The sequence below is a fragment of the Pogoniulus pusillus genome, chromosome 10, assembly GCF_015220805.1.
Source record: "Pogoniulus pusillus isolate bPogPus1 chromosome 10, bPogPus1.pri, whole genome shotgun sequence".
Taxonomy (NCBI): Eukaryota; Metazoa; Chordata; class Aves; order Piciformes; family Lybiidae; genus Pogoniulus; species Pogoniulus pusillus.
The window spans coordinates 9,565,390-9,585,106 of record NC_087273.1 but is presented as its reverse complement, the minus strand read 5'-3'; the positions used below and the strand labels follow the sequence as shown (position 1 = coordinate 9,585,106).

The 19,717-nt window shown below is 44.5% G+C and overlaps 1 protein-coding gene across 3 annotated transcripts in view; it reads left to right on the top strand.

Annotated features, from left to right (window-relative positions):
- Positions 1-19,007, top strand: part of LOC135178707 (bifunctional heparan sulfate N-deacetylase/N-sulfotransferase 4) — a 124,940-nt gene extending 105,933 nt beyond the window's left edge. For all 3 annotated transcript variants that reach the window (XM_064149860.1, XM_064149861.1, XM_064149859.1), the window contains 7 exons: positions 1,492-1,615; positions 3,173-3,347; positions 4,290-4,460; positions 7,779-7,888; positions 11,384-11,486; positions 11,752-12,281; positions 18,512-19,007. In XM_064149860.1, the coding sequence (XP_064005930.1) occupies positions 1,492-1,615; positions 3,173-3,347; positions 4,290-4,460; positions 7,779-7,888; positions 11,384-11,486; positions 11,752-11,871 (803 nt within the window). In that variant the 3' untranslated portion in view covers positions 11,872-12,281; positions 18,512-19,007. The remainder of the gene's footprint in view (positions 1-1,491; positions 1,616-3,172; positions 3,348-4,289; positions 4,461-7,778; positions 7,889-11,383; positions 11,487-11,751; positions 12,282-18,511) is intronic.
- The last annotated feature ends 710 nt before the right edge of the window (positions 19,008-19,717 follow it).

Below are 19,717 nucleotides of genomic sequence, written 5' to 3'. Positions count from 1 at the left end.
ATGTGGGTGCTGAGGTAGGGAACTAAAAGACTAATCCAAGGCCATACAGAAATACCATGACAATGACAGAGAGAGAAGGTCTCAATTCGTAGCCCAATGATGGCTTCCACAGCATGAAATCATGGCCTCAGGTTGTAGCAGGGGAGGTTTAGGTTTGAGGTTAGGGACAGTTTCTTGACTGAAAGCATGGTGAGGCATTAGAATAGGCTGCTCAAAGAGGAGGTCAAGAAACAACCCTGGAGGTGATCTAGAAACATGTGGAGATGGCACTTTGCTACATGGTTTAATGGCCACGGTGATGTTGGGTCAGTGGAGGAACTCAATGATCTTAGAGGTCTTTTCCAACCAAAACCGTTCTATGCTTCTATAAATTATTGAAGGGCAAGTTAAGAGATACATTCTCTAAAATTCTGCTTACTATCACTTATCATTTCCAGCTGCTTTTGTCACAAACAAATAACAAAAGTACTGTTACTGGGATTTTTATGTACATATATTACATACAGGTTTGTCACTATCAAAAGTGACAATCTGTCCCTCAACAGCAGGCCCATAGAGAAATACAGAGGGGGCAAAAGTGAAGCTCTGGGAGCAAGAAGAATGTAATCCCACAATGAGTGCTTTTTAAATACTTTGTGCAATATAAATACAGTGAAAACCAACATAAATCAGGCCAAATCCCCTCCCTGGAGAAGAGCAGAGTCAAGCAAGCAATGCAATCAACAGGGACATCGTGCTTGCTTCAGGATGTGGAATTCAGAGTGTGGAAATGGGAAAGTTTGATGAGCAGGGAAGTCTGCACATAATCCTCCCCTCCCCTGAAAGCTTCTTGTGCTTACGCAGGCCTGCCATCAAGAGGAAACTTTCTTGTAAAAGGGGTTCTCTGGCCACGTTTGGAATATTGTCTTCAGTTCTGGGCCTTTCAGTTCAAGAAGGACCTAAGGGAACTATCTGAAAGAGTCCAGAGCAGAATGACAAAGACACTGTGTGGAACGGCTGAGGCAGCTGGGGCTCTTGAGCTTGGAGCAGAGGAGCATGAAGGGTGCCCTCTTTGATGTATGAAGATGTGCAGGGCAGTGTCAGGAGGACAGAGCCAGGCTTTGCTCAGTGATGTCCAGTGATAGGACAAGGGGCAATGGGTGCAAGCTGGATCAGAGGAGGTTCCATGGGAACATAAGGAAAAACATTTTCACTGTGAGGGTGCCAGAGCCCTGGAGCAGGCTGCCCAGAGAGGTTCTGGAGTCTCCTTCTCTGAGGACATTCCAAACCTTCCTGGATTCATTCTTGTGTGACCTACTCTAGGTGATCCTGCTCTGGCAGGATGAACTCAGTCTTTCAAGGTCCCTTCCCACCTGTAATGTTCTGTAATTCTGTGATCTCATTTCCCCATCTCTCTCAGTGTGCCCTGATATAAAGCACGTTGTTGATTGAATAAAGTCAAAGGGGATTTTTTTCTCTCACTCCTAATGGCATCTCTTTCTGTCATCGTAGGAACAACAGCACTTTATTTATTTCTCCTGATGCATCCTTCCATTATCAGTAACCTCCCTAGTCCAAAAACTTTTGAAGAAGTTCAGTTCTTCAATGGAAACAACTACCACAAGGGAATTGACTGGTAAGAAGAGTAATCAGAAAGCAGTGTTCAGTATTAATAAATAGCATGCTCAATCAGAACGGAACAACTTCAGAAGCCTGTATGACACCAGCATCATTACTGGCTCCATTTTTGTTGTGCTTGGCATTATCAGACAGACAGAGAAACTAATTTGGAGTGAGGGGCCATTGAATCAAGTTCTTAAGTTTGTTTAGAAATTATAGTAACCATTTCCTTAGTTTTTCACAAAGGAATGCAATAGCAAATTCATCTTGGATGTCTCCCTTCTTGCTGAATAGCATCATTGTCTTTCATAACTGAGAAATTCTACACTGAATTATACTCTTTTCCTTCAAAAGTGGTTTTTCATGAAGTAACGTTTGATTTATCTCTTCCTGAGAACACCCCCCCACACACTGTAAAACATTCCAGCTGTTCTTCCTCTCACCATTTTAAATGCTGCTTTTACTATTTTTGCTTCAGAAAAGCTTTTTGCCCTTTTTTTTTTAAATCAGGCTTTTATTTCCAGCAGCTCTCATCCTTGTGTGAAAACTGAAATACAACCCAAATGCCGCACCACACCAAAACAGATTCATCTCCAGTGCTTTTCCTTGCCCACATAGGGTGTGGAGAGCATGAGGAGCCAATGAGTCTAGCCCATGAAAGCAGGCTGTGCCTGCAACTGTCAGGCAGCTTCTCAGTTCAGGAATGTCATGGAAAATAAGGGCAAAGAAATGTTTGGAGTTTATTTCCCCAGGATGCATAAGGGAGAAATCATTTCTAGTTTTGATAGAGCACGTGGTGCAATAAACTCAGAGAAGAAGCAGCAGTGACTGAGGGCCCTTGACACAACCATGTAGAGGACAACGCTGATCTCTTTTCTGCCACTCTTCACCAAAACTGATCTGCAAGCCCAAGCATAAGTAGGGTCCTGTGTTCAGGCTGAGGCCCCACATACTTTGTTCCCATAGAAAGGACAGAAAAAACAGACCTATTAAAACTAAAAGTTCCTGAAGTGCTCAGCAAAACCAAAGAGACCCCAAAATGCCTTCAAATTATTTTCACTTTCTGCTTCATTTATATTCTTCCCCCTTTCAGCTGAAACTTCTGGTTTATGGTTTTAAGTTGAAAAGGCCATTCAAAGCCAAAATTCAAATCTTGCAGTCTGCAAACATCTAAAAGAAAAGATATGTTGGGTCCACAAGAAAATACTTCAACAATGTTAAAATTACATGGTTGACATTTTGAAGCTTTCCTCTTTTTTTTCAGCAGCTAAAACAGAACTCACTCCAAACTGCTGAAAGATATCCTTTTGACATGGAACTTATTAGCAAAAATCCCATCCATCAAAGGGAAAAATCTAATTACCTGACTTCATGGAGACTTTAGCTATTACCAGCACCACGTAAGAGCCAAGATGTGTTCCTCCTGTTCCAGTTCTGGAGTGAGCTGAGAAATTCAATTTTGCTTCTTAAGAATTATGTCTGAAAATTCACCTTTTCACCCTCCATGAAATGGGAAACACAAGGATATGACCCATTTGTCATGCTGCTAATTCTAAGTTTCTTCGCCTCTCAGGTACATGGATTTCTTTCCCACTCCTTCCAACATCACCACTGACCTCCTCTTTGAGAAAAGTGCCAACTATTTCCACTCTGAGGAAGCTCCTAAGCGAGCTGCTGCCCTCATCCCCAAGGCCAAGATCATCACCATCCTCATCGACCCATCTGATCGGGCATATTCCTGGTACCAGGTATGGACCTTGCCTTTGAGAAATGGGCGGTGAAAGCAATGGCAGGGGGTGATGATGGCCAGCGTCAGTGGGAACTGGTGTCCTTCAGCAAAAATGGGATTGATTGCAGAGCATTTGTGCCGTGTAGAAGCGGAAGGATGCTGAATGCCAGCTTTTGCAGTTGGCACCTGTGACAATAGTGTCATAAATGATGAAACTTCTCGGCACAGAGCTGCCACAAGCTGTAAACAAACAGTTTAATCTCAATTACAGCTGACACCGCAGAGACAAAAAGCAGTGTTCTTCACCCAGAGAGAGAAAATCAGCATGGCCTAGCCAGAAAATCAGAGCTATTAATGCTGAGAAGCTGTTACTCCAGCCCTGCCTTCTTGAGCAAGCTAAGCAGTGATGTACAAATGTATGGAGGGGCTTCTAAAGTCTCCAAGCAGCCAAAAAGAGCTGTCTGGAGAATTGTGGGAATTTTTTTATCCCTTCAGAACCAAAAGAAAGCCTGCTTTTTTCCCAGGGAAACTCTGAGATTCTCCTTCTTGCCTTTTAGTGAGCCCACATTTTTCCAGAACAAAATCTGCTCTGTTCAAGAACTATTTTTAAAGAGATCTTGAAGCATGCAGCCATACAGATAAAGGAAATGCTAAAAGCAGGGCTAAAACAGACCCAAATTAATAATGTTTCAAGAAGCATAAACCACACCGTTTCTCACCCTGTCATTAGGAGCTCTGCAAGGAACAAAACATGCCCTAAGGATGCCATTTCTACCCTTTTTGATGTTTCAATTGCACCTTTACAACTGCTGATGCAAGATGCAAAAGCAGTAAAAAAAATACTGTGCCCTAGTTCGGTAGGCTTTGGCTTCTCCTGCCTGTCCCTCCCCAGCAGCTCTCTGGACACTTATAGCTTCGTTTTCAGCATCCTTCTGATACATGTCTAATTATGTCCTTGCAGCACCAGCGATCCCATGAGGACCCCACTGCCCTGAAGTTCAATTTTTATGAAGTCATTACGTCCAACCATTGGGCACCCTCCGAGATAAGGGCTCTGCAGAAGAGATGCCTGACACCCGGCTGGTACGCTGTCCACATCGAGCGGTGGCTGGCACATTATCCTGCTTCACAGGTAATTCCCAACCTGGGGGCTCACCAAGCTCATCCATTCTTGGAATGTCCCCAGATGAGTCTGGTCAATAGAGGGTAGTGGCCAACAAGTCATCCACAGGAGCAGCAATGTGCTCTTGTGGCCAAAAGGGCCAACAACACCCTAAGGCATGTTAAGAAAAGTGTGTCCAGCAGGCCTAAGGAGGTACTCCTCCCCCTCTACTCTGTCCTGCTGAGACCACATCTGGAATACTGTGTCCAGTCTGGGGCTCCCCAGTTCAAGAGAGACAGGGATCTGCTGGATAGAGTCCAATAGAGGCTACAAGGATGGTTGGGGGACAGGAATATCTCTGCTATAGAGAAAGACTGAGAGACCTGGAGCTGTTCATTCTGGAGAAGATAAGGCTGAGAGGACATCTGATCAATGCCTATAAATATCTGAGGGGTGAGTGTGAAGAAAAAGGTGCCAGGCTTTTTTTGGTGGTGCCCAGTGACAGCACAAAAAACAGGTACAAGCTGGAACACAGGAGGCTCCACCTCAACACGAGAAGATGCTTCTATACCATGAGGGTGCTGGAGCCCTGGAGCAGGCTGCCCCAAGAGGTTGTGGAGTCTCTTTTACTGGGGACTCTCAAAACCCAACTGGATGTGTTCCTGTGTAGCCTGCCCTAGGTGATCCTACTCTGGCAGGGGGGTTGGTCTGGGTGATCTCTGGAGTTCTCTTCCAACCCCTAACATCCCATGATTCTGGGATTCCAAATGGGAATCCCAGCTGTTAGGAAATGCAAATTTGACAAGATCAGGATATTTGTCAGGAATGTGAGGACTTTTCCTGTCTTCTGATGGAAAAGCTGCCACAGGAAGATGCTATGAACTGTGCCATAAGAGGTGAATGAAGAACTTCGGGGTTTCCTCCCAGGATCAGGCAAGGTCATCAAGGCTTCTAAGTTCCATGAAACAAACAGCTGCAGCATGAGATACAGTGGGAAGGTTTGACAAGTTCATTTAGAAAATGCCAGGGCTTTTTCTATAAAGAAATTTGGTTCCACTTCCCACTCACTGTTTTGCATAGAAAATTTCACATTTGTTTGATTCTGATGCAGATTTAGCCTTTCTCAGTGTTAGAGCAGAATATCCTTCTTTTTTTGCTCCATCTCCCTTTAGACATCTTATTGAATTGGTTTTATAATCTTTCTCATGAGAAACACACCAAGACCTAAAGAATATTCCCACCACTAAAAAACAATTGGCTTACAGATACAAAACTAAAGCAACATTTTAGTACTACAAAATATATTCATGGGCATTCTTTCCCCATGGGTATTGTCCATCGCTCAGTTCATGTCTACTTACTGCATGAAAAAGTTGTCAAAAGGTGTTTAATGCACAAGCTAAATGAATAAGTGTCTCTGGGGACTGCTCTATGTGGGACAGAATTTTGCTGAGAGGAGGCAAAACTGAGTGTTGCCTATTTAGTCAGGGACCTGAAAAAAAGACAACAATGAGAAGAAATAGAAGCTCTGTCTTTTTGCAGTCCTCACTTTTCTTTTTATACAGGCTCTGTTGTACAACAGAGAGGAGAAGCAGGTCAACCTCATTTCCAGGAGGAAGTCTCAGTCATTTACTTTCTTCTTTCATCTCTGGCCTTTCTCCTCTTTCTTAAATGGGGAAGGAGCACTGCCAAAAGCAGCTGAGTTTACAGCAAAGGCCGTTGCTGGGCAGTAGTGCCCTAGGAGCAACAAGGGCACATCTCATCAGCCACTAGGCCCTGACTTACTCCTCCAAAGGAGAAGGGGCTGGCAAATTTGGAGCAAGCAAAGGGTGCTGAGCATGCTATGCCCTGTTACCTGTGCTCCTCCTGCCCTCACCCAACTGCTGTCCCACCTCAGGACATGGCAGAGAGCAAGTGCAGCCTCTTATTAAACATTCAGGGGCACATTGACATATTTCTTGTAAAAGCAGCACCCACTCCTCTTCCCTAGTTAGAGTGATTAATTTTACAAGATGCACAACAAAATGCACTCATTCTTAATAAGGTGCACACAGAGAGTGCACTCAGGGCACTTACTAATGGGCACTCAGTAATGTGCATTCACTCAGCCTGGGCACTCAAAAACTTAATAATTCATAATAAGCCCTCACAATAAATATAAAACCCTTCTGCCCAGAATAGTTATTAGTAATACTGCCTGGTACTCCACTAGACTTCTGATACATTTGCTGCTGGAAGCTGATGTACCTTTACAGCACATCAATCTTTCATTAAAAACAAACCAAAACCCACCCCTTTGCTAATGATTTTTCAAGCCCCTATGGCTGATAGGCTGCTGGTAAGTTTCAAGCACATTGCCACAATACCACTTTTGAACATGTAACCCTATAGAGTCATAGAATTGTTTTGGTTGGAAAAGACCTCTAAGATCATTGAGTACAACTGTCAGGCTACCACCACCATGGACATTAAATCATGTCCTAAAGTGCCATGGCCACATGTTTCATGAACACTTCCAGGGATGGAAGGGACTCTCGACACCTCCCTAGGCAGCCTGTTCCAATCCCTGACCACTCTTGCAGGAAAGAAAATTTTCCTAATGTCCAACCTCAACCTTTTCTGGCACACTTTCAGGCCATTTTCTCTCCTTCTATCACCTGATACTAGGGAGAAGGACCAAACTCCACATGACTCCAACCTTCTTTCAGGGAGTTGTAAAGAGCAATGACATCTCCCTTCAGCCTTCTTCAGGTTAAACAACCCCAGTTCCCTCAGCCACTCCTCACAAGACTTGTTCTCTAGACCCTTCAGCAGTTTTTTTGCCCTAATTTTTGAGCATTTCACTCTAAAATACATTTGAGCTTTTGGTACTTTTCTTATTTCTTGAACAACTCACAATATTTTTCCATTCTTTCCTTATCTTTTCCTCAGAATTCTCCAAGACTTGTCTTGGGATTGTGAAATTTAACTCTTCCATTTAAACAGTGTGCAATCCAAGGTGTCCACCCTCACAGATTTAACAGGGTACAGTGGAACATAAACCTGAGAAGAGGTTCACTTATATGATTGCTACTAGCACTGTAATAAGTCATGTGCTAATTTCAGTCCACATTGTCATGGAAGGGAGATGATGTCATTCTTATACAGAATCACTCTTTTTGGAAAAGACCTTCAAGATCAAGTCCAAACATTAACTGTACTAAGGCCACTACTACACCATACCCTTGAGCACCATCTCTAGATGGCTTTTAAATATATCCAGGATGGCAATTCAACAGCTTCCCTGAGTGGCCTGTTCCAGTAAACCTGTGTGTTAGTTATAAATAATTCATGTATTTATCCCTACAGTTGCTTATTATTGATGGACAGCAGCTAAGAAGTGACCCAGCTGCTGTGATGGATGAAGTGCAGAAGTTTCTTGGAGTCTCTCCTCATTACAACTACTCCGAAGCTCTAACGTGAGTCTGTTCCTTTATCATCTGCCCTATGGGATCAGGGTGTCCATCCTCTCCTACCAAGACCACTTTGTCCTTAACTACAAACAAACAAAACCCACATTCCAACACTGATCATTTTTGCAAGACTTGGGGTTTTCTTAAAGCTGTGCTTAACACTCATCCGCCTTTAACTTCCACAATACACTGCAGAATTTATTTGCTTGATCCTACATTTCCACACCTGCAGAACACACAGAACAAACAACTGCTCAGTCTTTGGATTAGACACAAAACAAAAGTCCAGATTCATGGAAAACATGTGTCAGGTGTGAAAAGTTTGCCTTATATATTTTTATCCCATTCCTATAGCAGTCAGAGGACAGAGACTGGGTAAAGGCACCCAGAGGGAGAAAATTCATCTGGTTACATGGTTTCTTTGGCTGTTTGTTTTTAATATGGACCAAATATATCATTCCCTAACCCCAGTTTCACAGATGGTTGAGCAAATTCTGTCTTTTACCTGGCACTAGCGAGGCACATGGCAAAGAAGAAGTTAGTCTAGTCTGTATGCTTGAGTTTGACAAAATGATCCCTGACCTGGAAGTGCTGGGCTCCTGGAGCCTGAGGAGAAAATCATGCTTGCCTGTGAAGCACAAACCCCTCAGACTGAGCAGCTTGTCCATGCCCTGGGTTCCAAAACTGCAGGTGCACTGCAGGAGCCCAAATCAAGGTCCTCTGAACACAGGGAAAGCCCTTGGATTGCCTTTGCACAGCCTTTGCTTTGAATCTAGTAGCTGCGATGAGCTTAGATCCCTTTTTCATACTTGTTGCCCAGAGAGTGAGGCTTTCCCTGTGAAAGGGGAGTAATGGCCTGGGTGGCACGCTTTGACACTCCTCAATCCCCTGCAGGAAAGCAGAGTCCCTGCTGGGCTGGAAGTGGGCTGAACTTCTCTTTTAGTCCAGCAGAAAATTGTAAGCAGCTTTTGCACTGAGCCTCTGCATATGAGGTGTATCATCTCCTAACAAGAACGGGCTGGGAGAGCCCCGGGACATCCGTGAGAAGCCTGGCACTGTGGTGGAGGTTTTACCACGTCTCTGCAGGCAGGGAGCCTGCAATTGGAATGGGAAGTAGAAAAGCCTGTAGCTCACCTTCTCTGCAGGCTGATACCAGGGAAAACGGAGGGAAAATGAGACCAAGATCTTTTCGTCTGCCCCCTGCTTCCACTTATTGTTTGATGTTTCATTTGCTGGGAGAATTCTAGTTAGTAATGTAATAGATATAAAATGAGCATTATGTGCTTGTTGTGCTTTAGATCTTAAAAATGTTCCTCTGCCAATTTATTTTTCTTTTCTTTTGGCAGAGGAAAAATTTTGCATTTCAGAATGTGATTTTGTCAGTCGTTGCTTTCTGAAGGGGATGGACTAGAGGAGGGGCTTGAATACACAGCTGAACTAGTGATGTTTGAACAACTGCTGCTGCACATCTGCAGTGCCTTCTGCTAGCTTTTGAAAAATACACACCCACAGACATAGATCTTCCTTTCTGCAACTAAATTAAAGCCATTGGAGCCACACAGCAGGGGAAAAAAAAATTTGGCCTCTCATATTTGTTTGGACAGGAAAAATGGATTGTAAACAGATCTATAAAATTATGCAATCACTGTTTAGAGGCATCAAGAATGCAAATGTGCTGTGGAAGCACACACTTTGGTAGGGATTTAAGATGGAAGAGAAAAATGCATGAAAGAAAGGAGTTGCTTTATGGCACGGCTGTCAAAGTAGGAAGGATTGCATAGGATGGTGCCTAGTCATTACTGCCTAATAACTGTGCACCACACATTTTTAAAGTTGTCACAAAGCAGCCTAAGGACCCAGGCCTGCAAACACCAATGAGCAACAAGTTCATCACCCTGACTAATGAACGTCTTACAGGAGAGTAAATCCAAGACAGGCTGAAGAAAAGTACTGATCAGAGCCATGGAAAGAGAGCCGAGAGGAGGCAGAGGCAGGGCTCAGGCATCTGGACAGAAGTGCAGGTCACACCAAGTTAGTTAACCTGTCCTTGTGGCAGAGGTGTTCCAGCTCCCTGATCATCCTCACAGCCCTCCTCTTGACCTGCTCCATCAGGTCCATGTTCCTCCTGTGTTGAGGGCTGCAGAGCTGGACAAAGCACTCCAGCTGAGATCTCACCAGAGCAGAATCACTTAGGTATGGCAACAAACTACAAGTACACCTGTGTCATAGAGACAAACCCCGGGCAAAAAGGCAGGCTGTGACTAATTAACACCATGTACCAGCCAATTCTTTTTCCCACACATCTGCTGAGCAACACAAACCTGAGCCTTCCCAATGTTTTATGCATGCTGCAAGTCCCATAGCAATAAATTCCAAACTTAACGCCAAGTCTTGTTCGTTCATTCCTCAGTGAGGATGTGGTTTAAAGCCTTAATGTAAAATGCCTTGAATCTCAGACAGACAAATCAAATTGCATACTTCAGAGAAGGGTGCTAGGACAATGTTTATGATCTAATGGCATCTTTGGAATGGAAATTACGTTTAGATCTAATCATATGGAACCATCAACCTCTCAGGTGCAGTTAAATTATCAACAAAGCAGTGGCTCTTTCAGTAGACCTGAATGCTGCTTATTTCACCCAAAAATCAACATCAGCACCTCAGTGTTATATTCTTCATCATTTCATAGTCATCAACAATCACACACCTCTCCATATAGACCCAGAGACTGACTCCCTGCCTGCCTATGTCAGCAAATAGATCTACTTGCCCTTTTTAACCCCACTTCACAGTGTTGACCTACAACAGCATTCAGCTCCAACTCACCATGCTGGAGAACCCTTTCTGGGCACAGCTGATGGTGTCCTGGAGAATGTAGCACATCTAATTCCAGAAAAAAAAAGAGTCTATTAGCTGTTTTTTTCAACCTAACATTCTTTGGTGTCAATTGAACAAAACATTAACATCTCACAGGGATAAAGGGATCAGTTTAACGTGGATAAAATCTCTGACCAAAACCAGACAATAAAATATGAGCCATGGGTTGGTGTGGGGCCATATAAGGTCCTTGACACTGAGGTTCAGGACTTCAGCTAGAATACGATCATAGAATCATGGAATGGTTTGGGTTGCAAGGCACTACCTAAGGTAATCTAATCCGACACTCCCCCCCCCCCAGCATTTAGCAGGGACATCTTCAACTGGATCATCTTGCTCAGAGATCCATCCAACCCTTGTACTCTGTATGGTGGAGAAGTAGAATAAACGTTAGGCAGTGTAGGTAAAAAACTTCTTGCCTTGAGCCACTCCCAAGTAAAATTTGTGGGGAAAAATAAATTCCCAGAGCTATCCCAGGAGAGAAAAGCCATTTCTCACTCTGCTTTCAGTATTTCAGTCATCTAGAGAGATGTGTGCAGCAGCAATTCTTGGCTAACACTGATGTCTTAGTAGCTGGGAGATTCTTTTGCAGTGAGGGGTTTCTAAAAACACAATCCTCTCCAGGTTTGACCCTCAGAAAGGCTTTTGGTGCCAGCTATTGGAAGGAGGGAAAACAAAGTGCCTGGGAAAAAGTAAAGGTCGAAAATACCCACCAATGGACCAAGAGGTAAGGTCTTGCTGGAGATTGAAGTTCACTTTAATATTAGTCCCATGTCTGATTCCTAAAATCAACACACTGATTTCTTCTTTTTTTGTAATCTTTGCTAGCTTGATACTTGTTACAAAAATCAGAACCTTTTAATGAGCTTTGAATGACAAGGGGTTAATCACCCTGTCTCAGAGCCCCTCCTGGGAGCAGTGCATAGCTCACCAGACCTGCCATCAGGTAGGTTTCCATCTTCTAACTGTTGATTTCTTCTGACTCTTCTCAGTCTCGAGCATTTCTGTCGAGCTACTACAGAGACCACAATGTGGAGTTGTCCAAGCTGCTGCACAGGTTGGGGCAGCCCCTGCCCTCCTGGCTGAGACAGGAGCTGCAGAAGGTCAGGTAGCACACAAGGGCTGGGGACCCAAACAAGAATCATTTCCTCCACCGTCGAACCCCTTGCTCCTCCGACTCACTTGTGATCGTCAGTCAAGGATCTCATGAACAATGCTCTTCCTATTGAAAACAAATAACAGAACCCACAAGAGAATGAAAAAACCCAAACCCAGCAACTGATTTTATGCACGCACTGGCATCTATTAGCATCAACCCCTTCTGTCAGCTTCCAGGAGATAATACAGAGCTACGTGGCACTACTCTTCCTCCAGACCAAGATTCATGGATAGCCTAGTTCCTCTGTGCACCAGGAAGTACCAGAAACTGTGTGTAGGATGGATTGACTTCATGACTATATGACAACTTGTGGTCTGTCAGCACACAAGCAAAGGATGGGATCATCCCTCACTGGACTGTGAGGTTGGTCATCACTTATTTGTTTCTCGTTCCTTTTCTCCTCCAACTCTGCAAGTTTTCTGACCATGTTATAAGGAGATAATCAGCACTTTGCAGTAGGATCCCTCCTGGGTATGATATATGAAGCATTGATGCACCATTATTGCTTTTTCCACAGAAAGAGCTGGGCTAAATCCTTAACTCACCTGCTTTCTGGTCTGGGTTGGAAGAAACCCTAAAGATCATCTAGTTCCAACCCCCCTGGCATTGACAGGGACATCTTCCACTAGACCAGGTTGCTCAAGGCCTCATCGAACCTGGCCTTCAACACCTCCAGGGAAGGGGAGGGTAATCAGAATGCATTGGGTTGGAAGGTTGGATTGAGTTGAAATCACAGATTCCTGTAATCATAGAATGCATTGGGCTGGAAGGGACCTTTAAAGGTCATCTAGTCCAACCCCCCTGCAGTAAAAACTGTTGTCAGTTGGTGACCTTTCTTCTTCTTTTGAGGATTTTTTTCTTCACTACAAAATACATCCTGATGTACTGGAACCATGTGGGTTGTGAGATGCAAGGCAGGGAGGTGGCCCTTCTCCCAGATCTCAGTGAAATCCATTGCCTGCCTCTTGGATGTGGCTACTTTACCACCCTGATCAGGTTTTTCATCACATCTGTTGGGTTCCTACAGCAGCTGTGACACTGAGATGTGAAATCACATCAAATATTTGGTCACAATGCCCCTAGGAGTCCTTAAAACACTATCATATCCTGCCAAAATCTAAGCACACCATGCAAGCAGTGTGCTGACAATAGCCTAATATCACCAATTTGGAGAAAGCAATGGCTTTACTCTGAAGCCTTCCAAGTAAGAGATTGGGTTAGTCACTCAAAGGCTCAGCCTGCAAGCTATTACAGGGAAAACAACCAACCATCCAACCAGAACACACACAGTGGCTGGAGCACAACATTCTCAGCTCCATCAGTGATGCACGAGCCTGCTCACACAGGGAGGTACAAGAGGACACAGGGAAGCCCAAAAGGCAAGCACTGCCCAGGCTCATGTTTGCTTTTAAATATCGAAGTGGGATTCATCTCACCTAAGTGAGCCATCTACTTCATTTTATAGGTGACGATGGGAAATAGTGCTTCTAGGCCACCATTCATCTCAGCACAAAGAAGGCTCCTTAAATGAGTGAGATTAATCTTGCCTCTTCCTCTCTATCGATTGTAAAAGGACAATAGACAACTTGTTCAGAGGAATAGCTCAGCTGTGTAGGACTAAATTTAGGTGAGCTGAAGAGGAGATGGTGTTTTATCTTACAAATACAGTTGCGGAAGATGAGAAGGAGCTAGGAGAGTCTGAGGGAAGGGTTTGGGTTTGGTTTGTTTTCCTAAAGTCAGGCCTGGAACAAAAACCCTATGAGGAGAGGCTAAAGGAGCTGTGGGTGTGCAGCCTGGAGATGAGGAGGCTCAGGGGTGACCTCATTGCTGTCTACAACTACCTGAAAGGAGGCTGTAGCCAGGTGGCAGTTGGTCTCTTCTCTCAGGCAACCAGCAATAGAACAAGGGGACACAGTCTCAAGTTGTGCCGGGGAAAGTCTAGGCTGGATGTTAGGAGGAAGTTCTTCACAGAGAGAGTGACTGGCATTGGAATGGGCTGCCCAGGGAGGTGGTGGAGTCCCCATCTCTGGAGGTGTTTAAGAAAAGGCTGGATGAGGCACTTAGTGCCATGGTCTAGTTGACTGGACAGGGCTGGGTGCTAGGTTGGACTGGATGATCTTGGAGGTCTCTTCCAACCTGGTTGATTCTATGATTATATAAAGTAATTATTCTAGTTCTTCTATTTCAACTTCGAGGAGCCTTCAAAATAAGCTAGGGCAAACTAAATGCCAAAGGAAATGAACTTCATGTGGGATTCTGGGGGGATTTTTCTTCTTCTTTTTTTCTTTTTTTCTTTTTTTTTAAGAATCTTTTTTTTTTTTTCCATTGGAAAAGACCTCTAAGATCATTGAGTACAACCATCAACCTAAGACCACCATGGTCATTAAACCACATCTTAAGTGCCATGTCCACATATTATTTTAACACCTCCAGGAATGGCAACTCCACCACCTCCCAGGGAAACCTTTTTTAGGAGGAAGCCAGTTACACACTGCATTGCAAACTCACTTTGCACTGATAATGCCCAAGATGGCTAGTCTGAAGAGATGTCTAAATCAATCATTTGATAACATTTTAGCTGTTAAAGTGAACAAGAATTGACTCATCATTAATTAAAAGATGACTTTGTAACTCGATTCAAAGCTAAATAAACACAAAATTGGTTTCAGGAGGTTTTTTCAAAGAAATGAGACAACTGTTGTAAAATCTGGGAAATTATTTCCTGTTCTTAGCTTTCAGATTAGGGAGAGAAAAAAAAAAAAAAAAAAAGTCTTTTCACCTCAGTTACAGCCTCACATCCTTAAAGCCCACTGGGTGCTTTTGTAGCTCATTGTCATTTCTGAGTTTGAATGGACATCTCATGCCTGACAGATCTCACCTCCCATTGAAAGCTGACATTTGAATTGACTGCAGTCTGTCATACAGAGATGAAATAACAGTATTTCAAAGTTTCATTCCTTCCACTTGCAATAGGACCCATCACACAGAATTTCTCTGGACCACTGTATTACAGAGCAGCCTTTGTGATGTAGCTGTAAATGATCTCCGTTCCTTTTATGCCTTTTGTATCACTGACCACGTAACTGTGGGGATTCGTAGAGACCAGCAAAACAAATGCAATAAAAATGAAACACTTATTCATGGCAAGGGGGCTGGGGCTCGTTGAGATAATGCCAGCCCTTCTTTCCTACTCATATTTGGCAGGATTCATCTCCACAAACCCTCCATGTGCTACAGGCTGTAAATCAATAGGAGTTTTACACACTGGAGGGCTGCAGCTGCAGGTTGCTTTAATTCCCCTGGAAATACAGATTGGTGCAGAGGTTTGAGAGTGCCTTGCCATGCTGAGGACTCAAACCACTGCCTGTGGAGACCACTGTGAGTCTTCCTATTATAGGTTCATAGAACTGATTTGGTTGAAAAAGACCACTAAGATCATTGAGTCCAACCATCAACCCAGCACCACCATGGCCATTAAACCATCTCCCAGAGTGCCATGGCCACACGTTTCATGAGCACCTCCAGGGATGGGGACTCCAACACCTTCCTGCACAGCCTGTTCCAATCCCTGACCACTCTTGAAGGAAAGAAATTTTTCCTAATTTCCCAACCTCAACCTCCTCTGGCACAATTTCAGGCCATTTAGTCTCCTTCTATTACCTGATACTAGGGAGAAAAGACCAACCCCCACCTCACTCCAATCTTCTTTCAAGGAGCTGTGAAGAGCAATGAGGTCTCCCTTCAGCCTCTTTTTCTCCAGACTAAACAGCCCCAGTTTTCTCAGATGCTTCTCATAAAACTTCTTCTCTAGACCCTTCACCAGCCTCATTGCCTATTAATTCCAGCAGGCCCAGGCTGGCCCCCAAAAACTGCTTTCACAAGGCACAATCTGTGGTTCAAGAGCCACAAAGCCCTGTCACAGCTAGAAATCCATCACTAGTTTGGTGTCTGTTACTGAATGCCAATTTCCTCCCCACACCTCTATTGTCTGGTGCTCAACCATCTTCCACCTCCAGCACCCTCCACCAAGGCTGCCAATCTGTTGCCTCTGCTCTTGTCCTACCATAGAATCATAGAATCAACCAGGTTGGAAGAGACCTCCAAGATCATCCAGTCCAACCTAGCACCCAGCCCTGTCCAGTCAACTAGACCATGGCACTAAGTGCCTCAGCTAGTCTTCTCTTGAACACCTCCAGGAACAGCCACTCCATCACCTCCCTGGGCAGCCCATTCCAATGCCAATCACTCTCTCTGTGAAGAACTTCCTCCTAACATCCAGACTATATTTTCCCTGGCACAACTTGAGACTGTGTCCCCTTGTTCTGTTGCTGGTTGCCTGAGAGAAGAGGCCAACCCCCATCTGGCTACAACCTCCCTTCAGGTAGTTGTAGACAGCAATGAGGTCAGGCCTGAGCCTCCTCTTCTCCAGACTAAACACCCCCAGCTCTCTCAGCCTCTCCTCATAGGGTTTGTGTTCCAGGCCCCTCACCAGCTTCATCTCCCTTCTCTGGACACGTTCCAGCACCTCAACATCTCTCTTGAATTGAGGGGCCCAGAACTGGACACAGTACTCAAGGTGTGGCCTGACCAGTGCTGAGTACAGGGGAAGAATAACTACCAGGCAGGTCCTTGTCTGCTTCACACACACCCCACACCTCCCCCTCCCCCTGCTCACTGTCTACAAGAAACTGAAAACCCTGCAGACCAAACAGAGGGGCTGGGGTCTGTGGCAGCACACTGATGATTAAAGCAGGACTCTGGCCCTCAGCAGCTTGAGCTGTATAATCAAGGCTGTCTTTGAGTGAGAAGCAATCAGAAGAGAATCCAAAAATCTTCTAAATTATGCATTGACCTCTCAAGGTCTCAAATAAAGTTGCTGGATTAACTGCTCAGAGATGTTTTCTAATAAAACAAATTTTCTCTCTGATAGGGAATCAGACTGCTGAGTGTCCCCAAAACAAATTAAGATGGCGGAATTAGAAATTCTTGGGGGAGGAAAATGTTGCGTAATGAAAGCGCTGATGGGTCCAGACTCTCTGATGTGATAATAAAGCAGCAGGGACGTGCCCTGATTACAAAAGTAAAAGCTGGATATTTTCTCCTCTTCCTTCCCCCTCATCCTTTTCTTTGCCATTCACGTTAAACACTGAGCCAGCATAATGCATCTCAAAAGCATGTGACAGGCAGAGCCCATGAGATGGGTGAACATTGTTCTCCAGACTGATTAAATTGAGTGCAAGGTGCTCATTTTTCCTAAGCTGGACCACCTTCAAGTTAGGCATCAAGTCCAAACCAGTCATTTGGTCTCCATCAGCAGCAAATCATGCTTATAATGGGTTTAAAATGGATGTTTTCAACAGGTGTGGGAGCATGTAGGCTGGGCAGTGACTGGCTTGAGAGCAGAGCTGAGGAGAGGGACTTGGGGATGCTGGTGGATGAGAAGCTCAATATGAGCCATCAGTGTGCTCCTGCAACCCAGAAAGCCAACCAGATCCTGGGCTGCATCAAGAGAAGTGTGGCCAGCAGGTTGAGGGAAGGGACCCTCCCCCTCTACTCTGCACTGGTGAGACCTCAGATAAAGTACTGCATCCAGTTCTGGAGCCACTATTACAAGAGGGTTATGGATGTGCTGAAATGTGTCCAGAGAAGGGCTGCAAGGATGCTCAGAGGGCTGGAGCACCTCTCCTATGTGAAGAGACTGAGGGAGTTTGGGCTGTTCAGTCTGGAGAGAAGAAGGCTCCAAGATGATCTTATTGTGGCCATTCAGTATCTTAAGGGGGCCTACCAGAAAGCTGGAGAGGGACTTTTTAGGATGTCAGGTAGTGATAGCACTAGGGGGAATGTTGGGCACTGTGGTAAAGGGTTGGACTTGATGATCTGTGAGGTCTCTTCCAACCTTGGTGATACTGTGATACTGTGAAAGCTGGAAATGGGTAAATGCAGACTGGATGTTAGGAAGAAATTCCTCACCAGGAGGGTGGTGGGACCTTAGAACAGGTTGCCCATGGAGGTGGTGGAAGCCACATTCCTGGAGGTGTTTAAGGCCAGGCTGGATGGGGCTCTGGCCAGCCTGATCTAGGGCAGGGTGTCCCTGCCCATGGCACGAGGGTTGGAACTAGATGATCCTTGTGGTCCCTTCCAACCCTGACTGATGCTGTGATTCTATGTGGCAGCTGTGTAAAGCTGGTACAACACAGGTATATAAATCAGCAGAGACAAAGTGTCTAATTTTATCTTAGGTAAGCAAGATTAAGTTCTCTGCTGGCATCAGGAGAAGTTCTCTTTGCACACACAATTTAACTTTGCCATTCCAGCTCGTGGCTTGTAGTGTCATCTCTTTCCAATCAGTAGATACTCCCATTCTCCAAGAGCTGAAATCCCATGCGAGCACCTCACTATATTTATCCTTGTTCATATGACATCATGACACTCAGCTTCAGCAGCTGGTCCATCACTGTACTACTTCATACAGCTCTGCTAGGAACTGTTGCTTTGGAAACTCTTTTGTATTTAAGTGTATGTTCTTGGGATAGGAATTTCCCTGATGGGCAATATTCCTTACATTGTCCTTCTTTTCTCTTTTTCCCTTCCAGTTCATTCTTTTAGCGTGACTGCAGAGGATGGATTCGACAGATGTCTGTGGATTTGATTCCTCCATCACTATCCTACCTAGACAAGCTATCAAAAACAAATCAGGATTTGCAAGCCACACAGATTCTGAAGTGTGCAGTGCTCCAGTGACTGGAAAACTTTTTTAAGACTTATTATCATTTCTGTAGAATTTCAAAACAAAAGACATCCTCTTGCTAGAGCTGAGGAGAAACTTCCCTCTCTTGCCCAAGCTCTTTTTTTTGTTATGTTTCCTTTTCTCTCCCCTCCTATGTGATGACAACAAATCCAGTTGAACAAATACTTGGTGTGGAAGAAAAAGGAGTCAAATGAGATTGCTCACACAAAGTATTTTTGTTGGTGGGGGTGGTGAGGGAAGTCAGAGTCTGTATATGCTGGAATTGTTTTAAAAGATTGATGTGCACACATCTGATTCTTGGTTCTTCTCACTGCCACAGAATAAACACTTCTGATGGTGTAGTGGAGAGAGAGCTTTTCTTCTTTCCTTAAAACCTCTTTCCCATTTTCCAACCCAAATCTGCTCTTCAATAACCTCTGCCAGCTATTTCAAGTCATGCACTGACTTTGTTTCTCCTCGAGGCTTTTCCCTGCCCTTGATGAAGCAGCTGCGACGCTGTGGGATTTACAATGCTGTCTGCACCAGAGCTGGGAGTGCCATCAGCCTCATCCTCTGCCTCCCTGCTTCTCCTCCTCCTCCTTCTCAGGTGACAGTAATTCAGGCAAGTTTTACCATTATATAGCACATGTACTGTATATTATTATATACATCTACCATTATGCATTACCATGCATTTCTGGGGCTCACATTTGTGGCCTTTCCCAAGCCCTGCCTGTCCAACCTCAGTGAGAGGTGTGGATATTCAGACAGCCCTACATAAGCTCTTTCTCTAATTATCACACCAGGCTTTTTCTCTGAGGAATCTTAAAAATCCTGATTTCAGCTGATGCAAAGTGCCTTGTGGGTGGCTCCAACCACGCACTCAGAATTAGGATATACTGATACTTCCCTTCCTCCCCCCCCAAATACCATAATGCTTCTCTTTTTCATTATAAAATATTCATTTGTTTTACAGATGGGTGTCAGAGTGAGGTTAAATCGTATCAGAGTCAAGGATTCCTAGTACAAACCTTACAGAATAGCAAATGACTCCTTGCTAGAGCTTTTATCA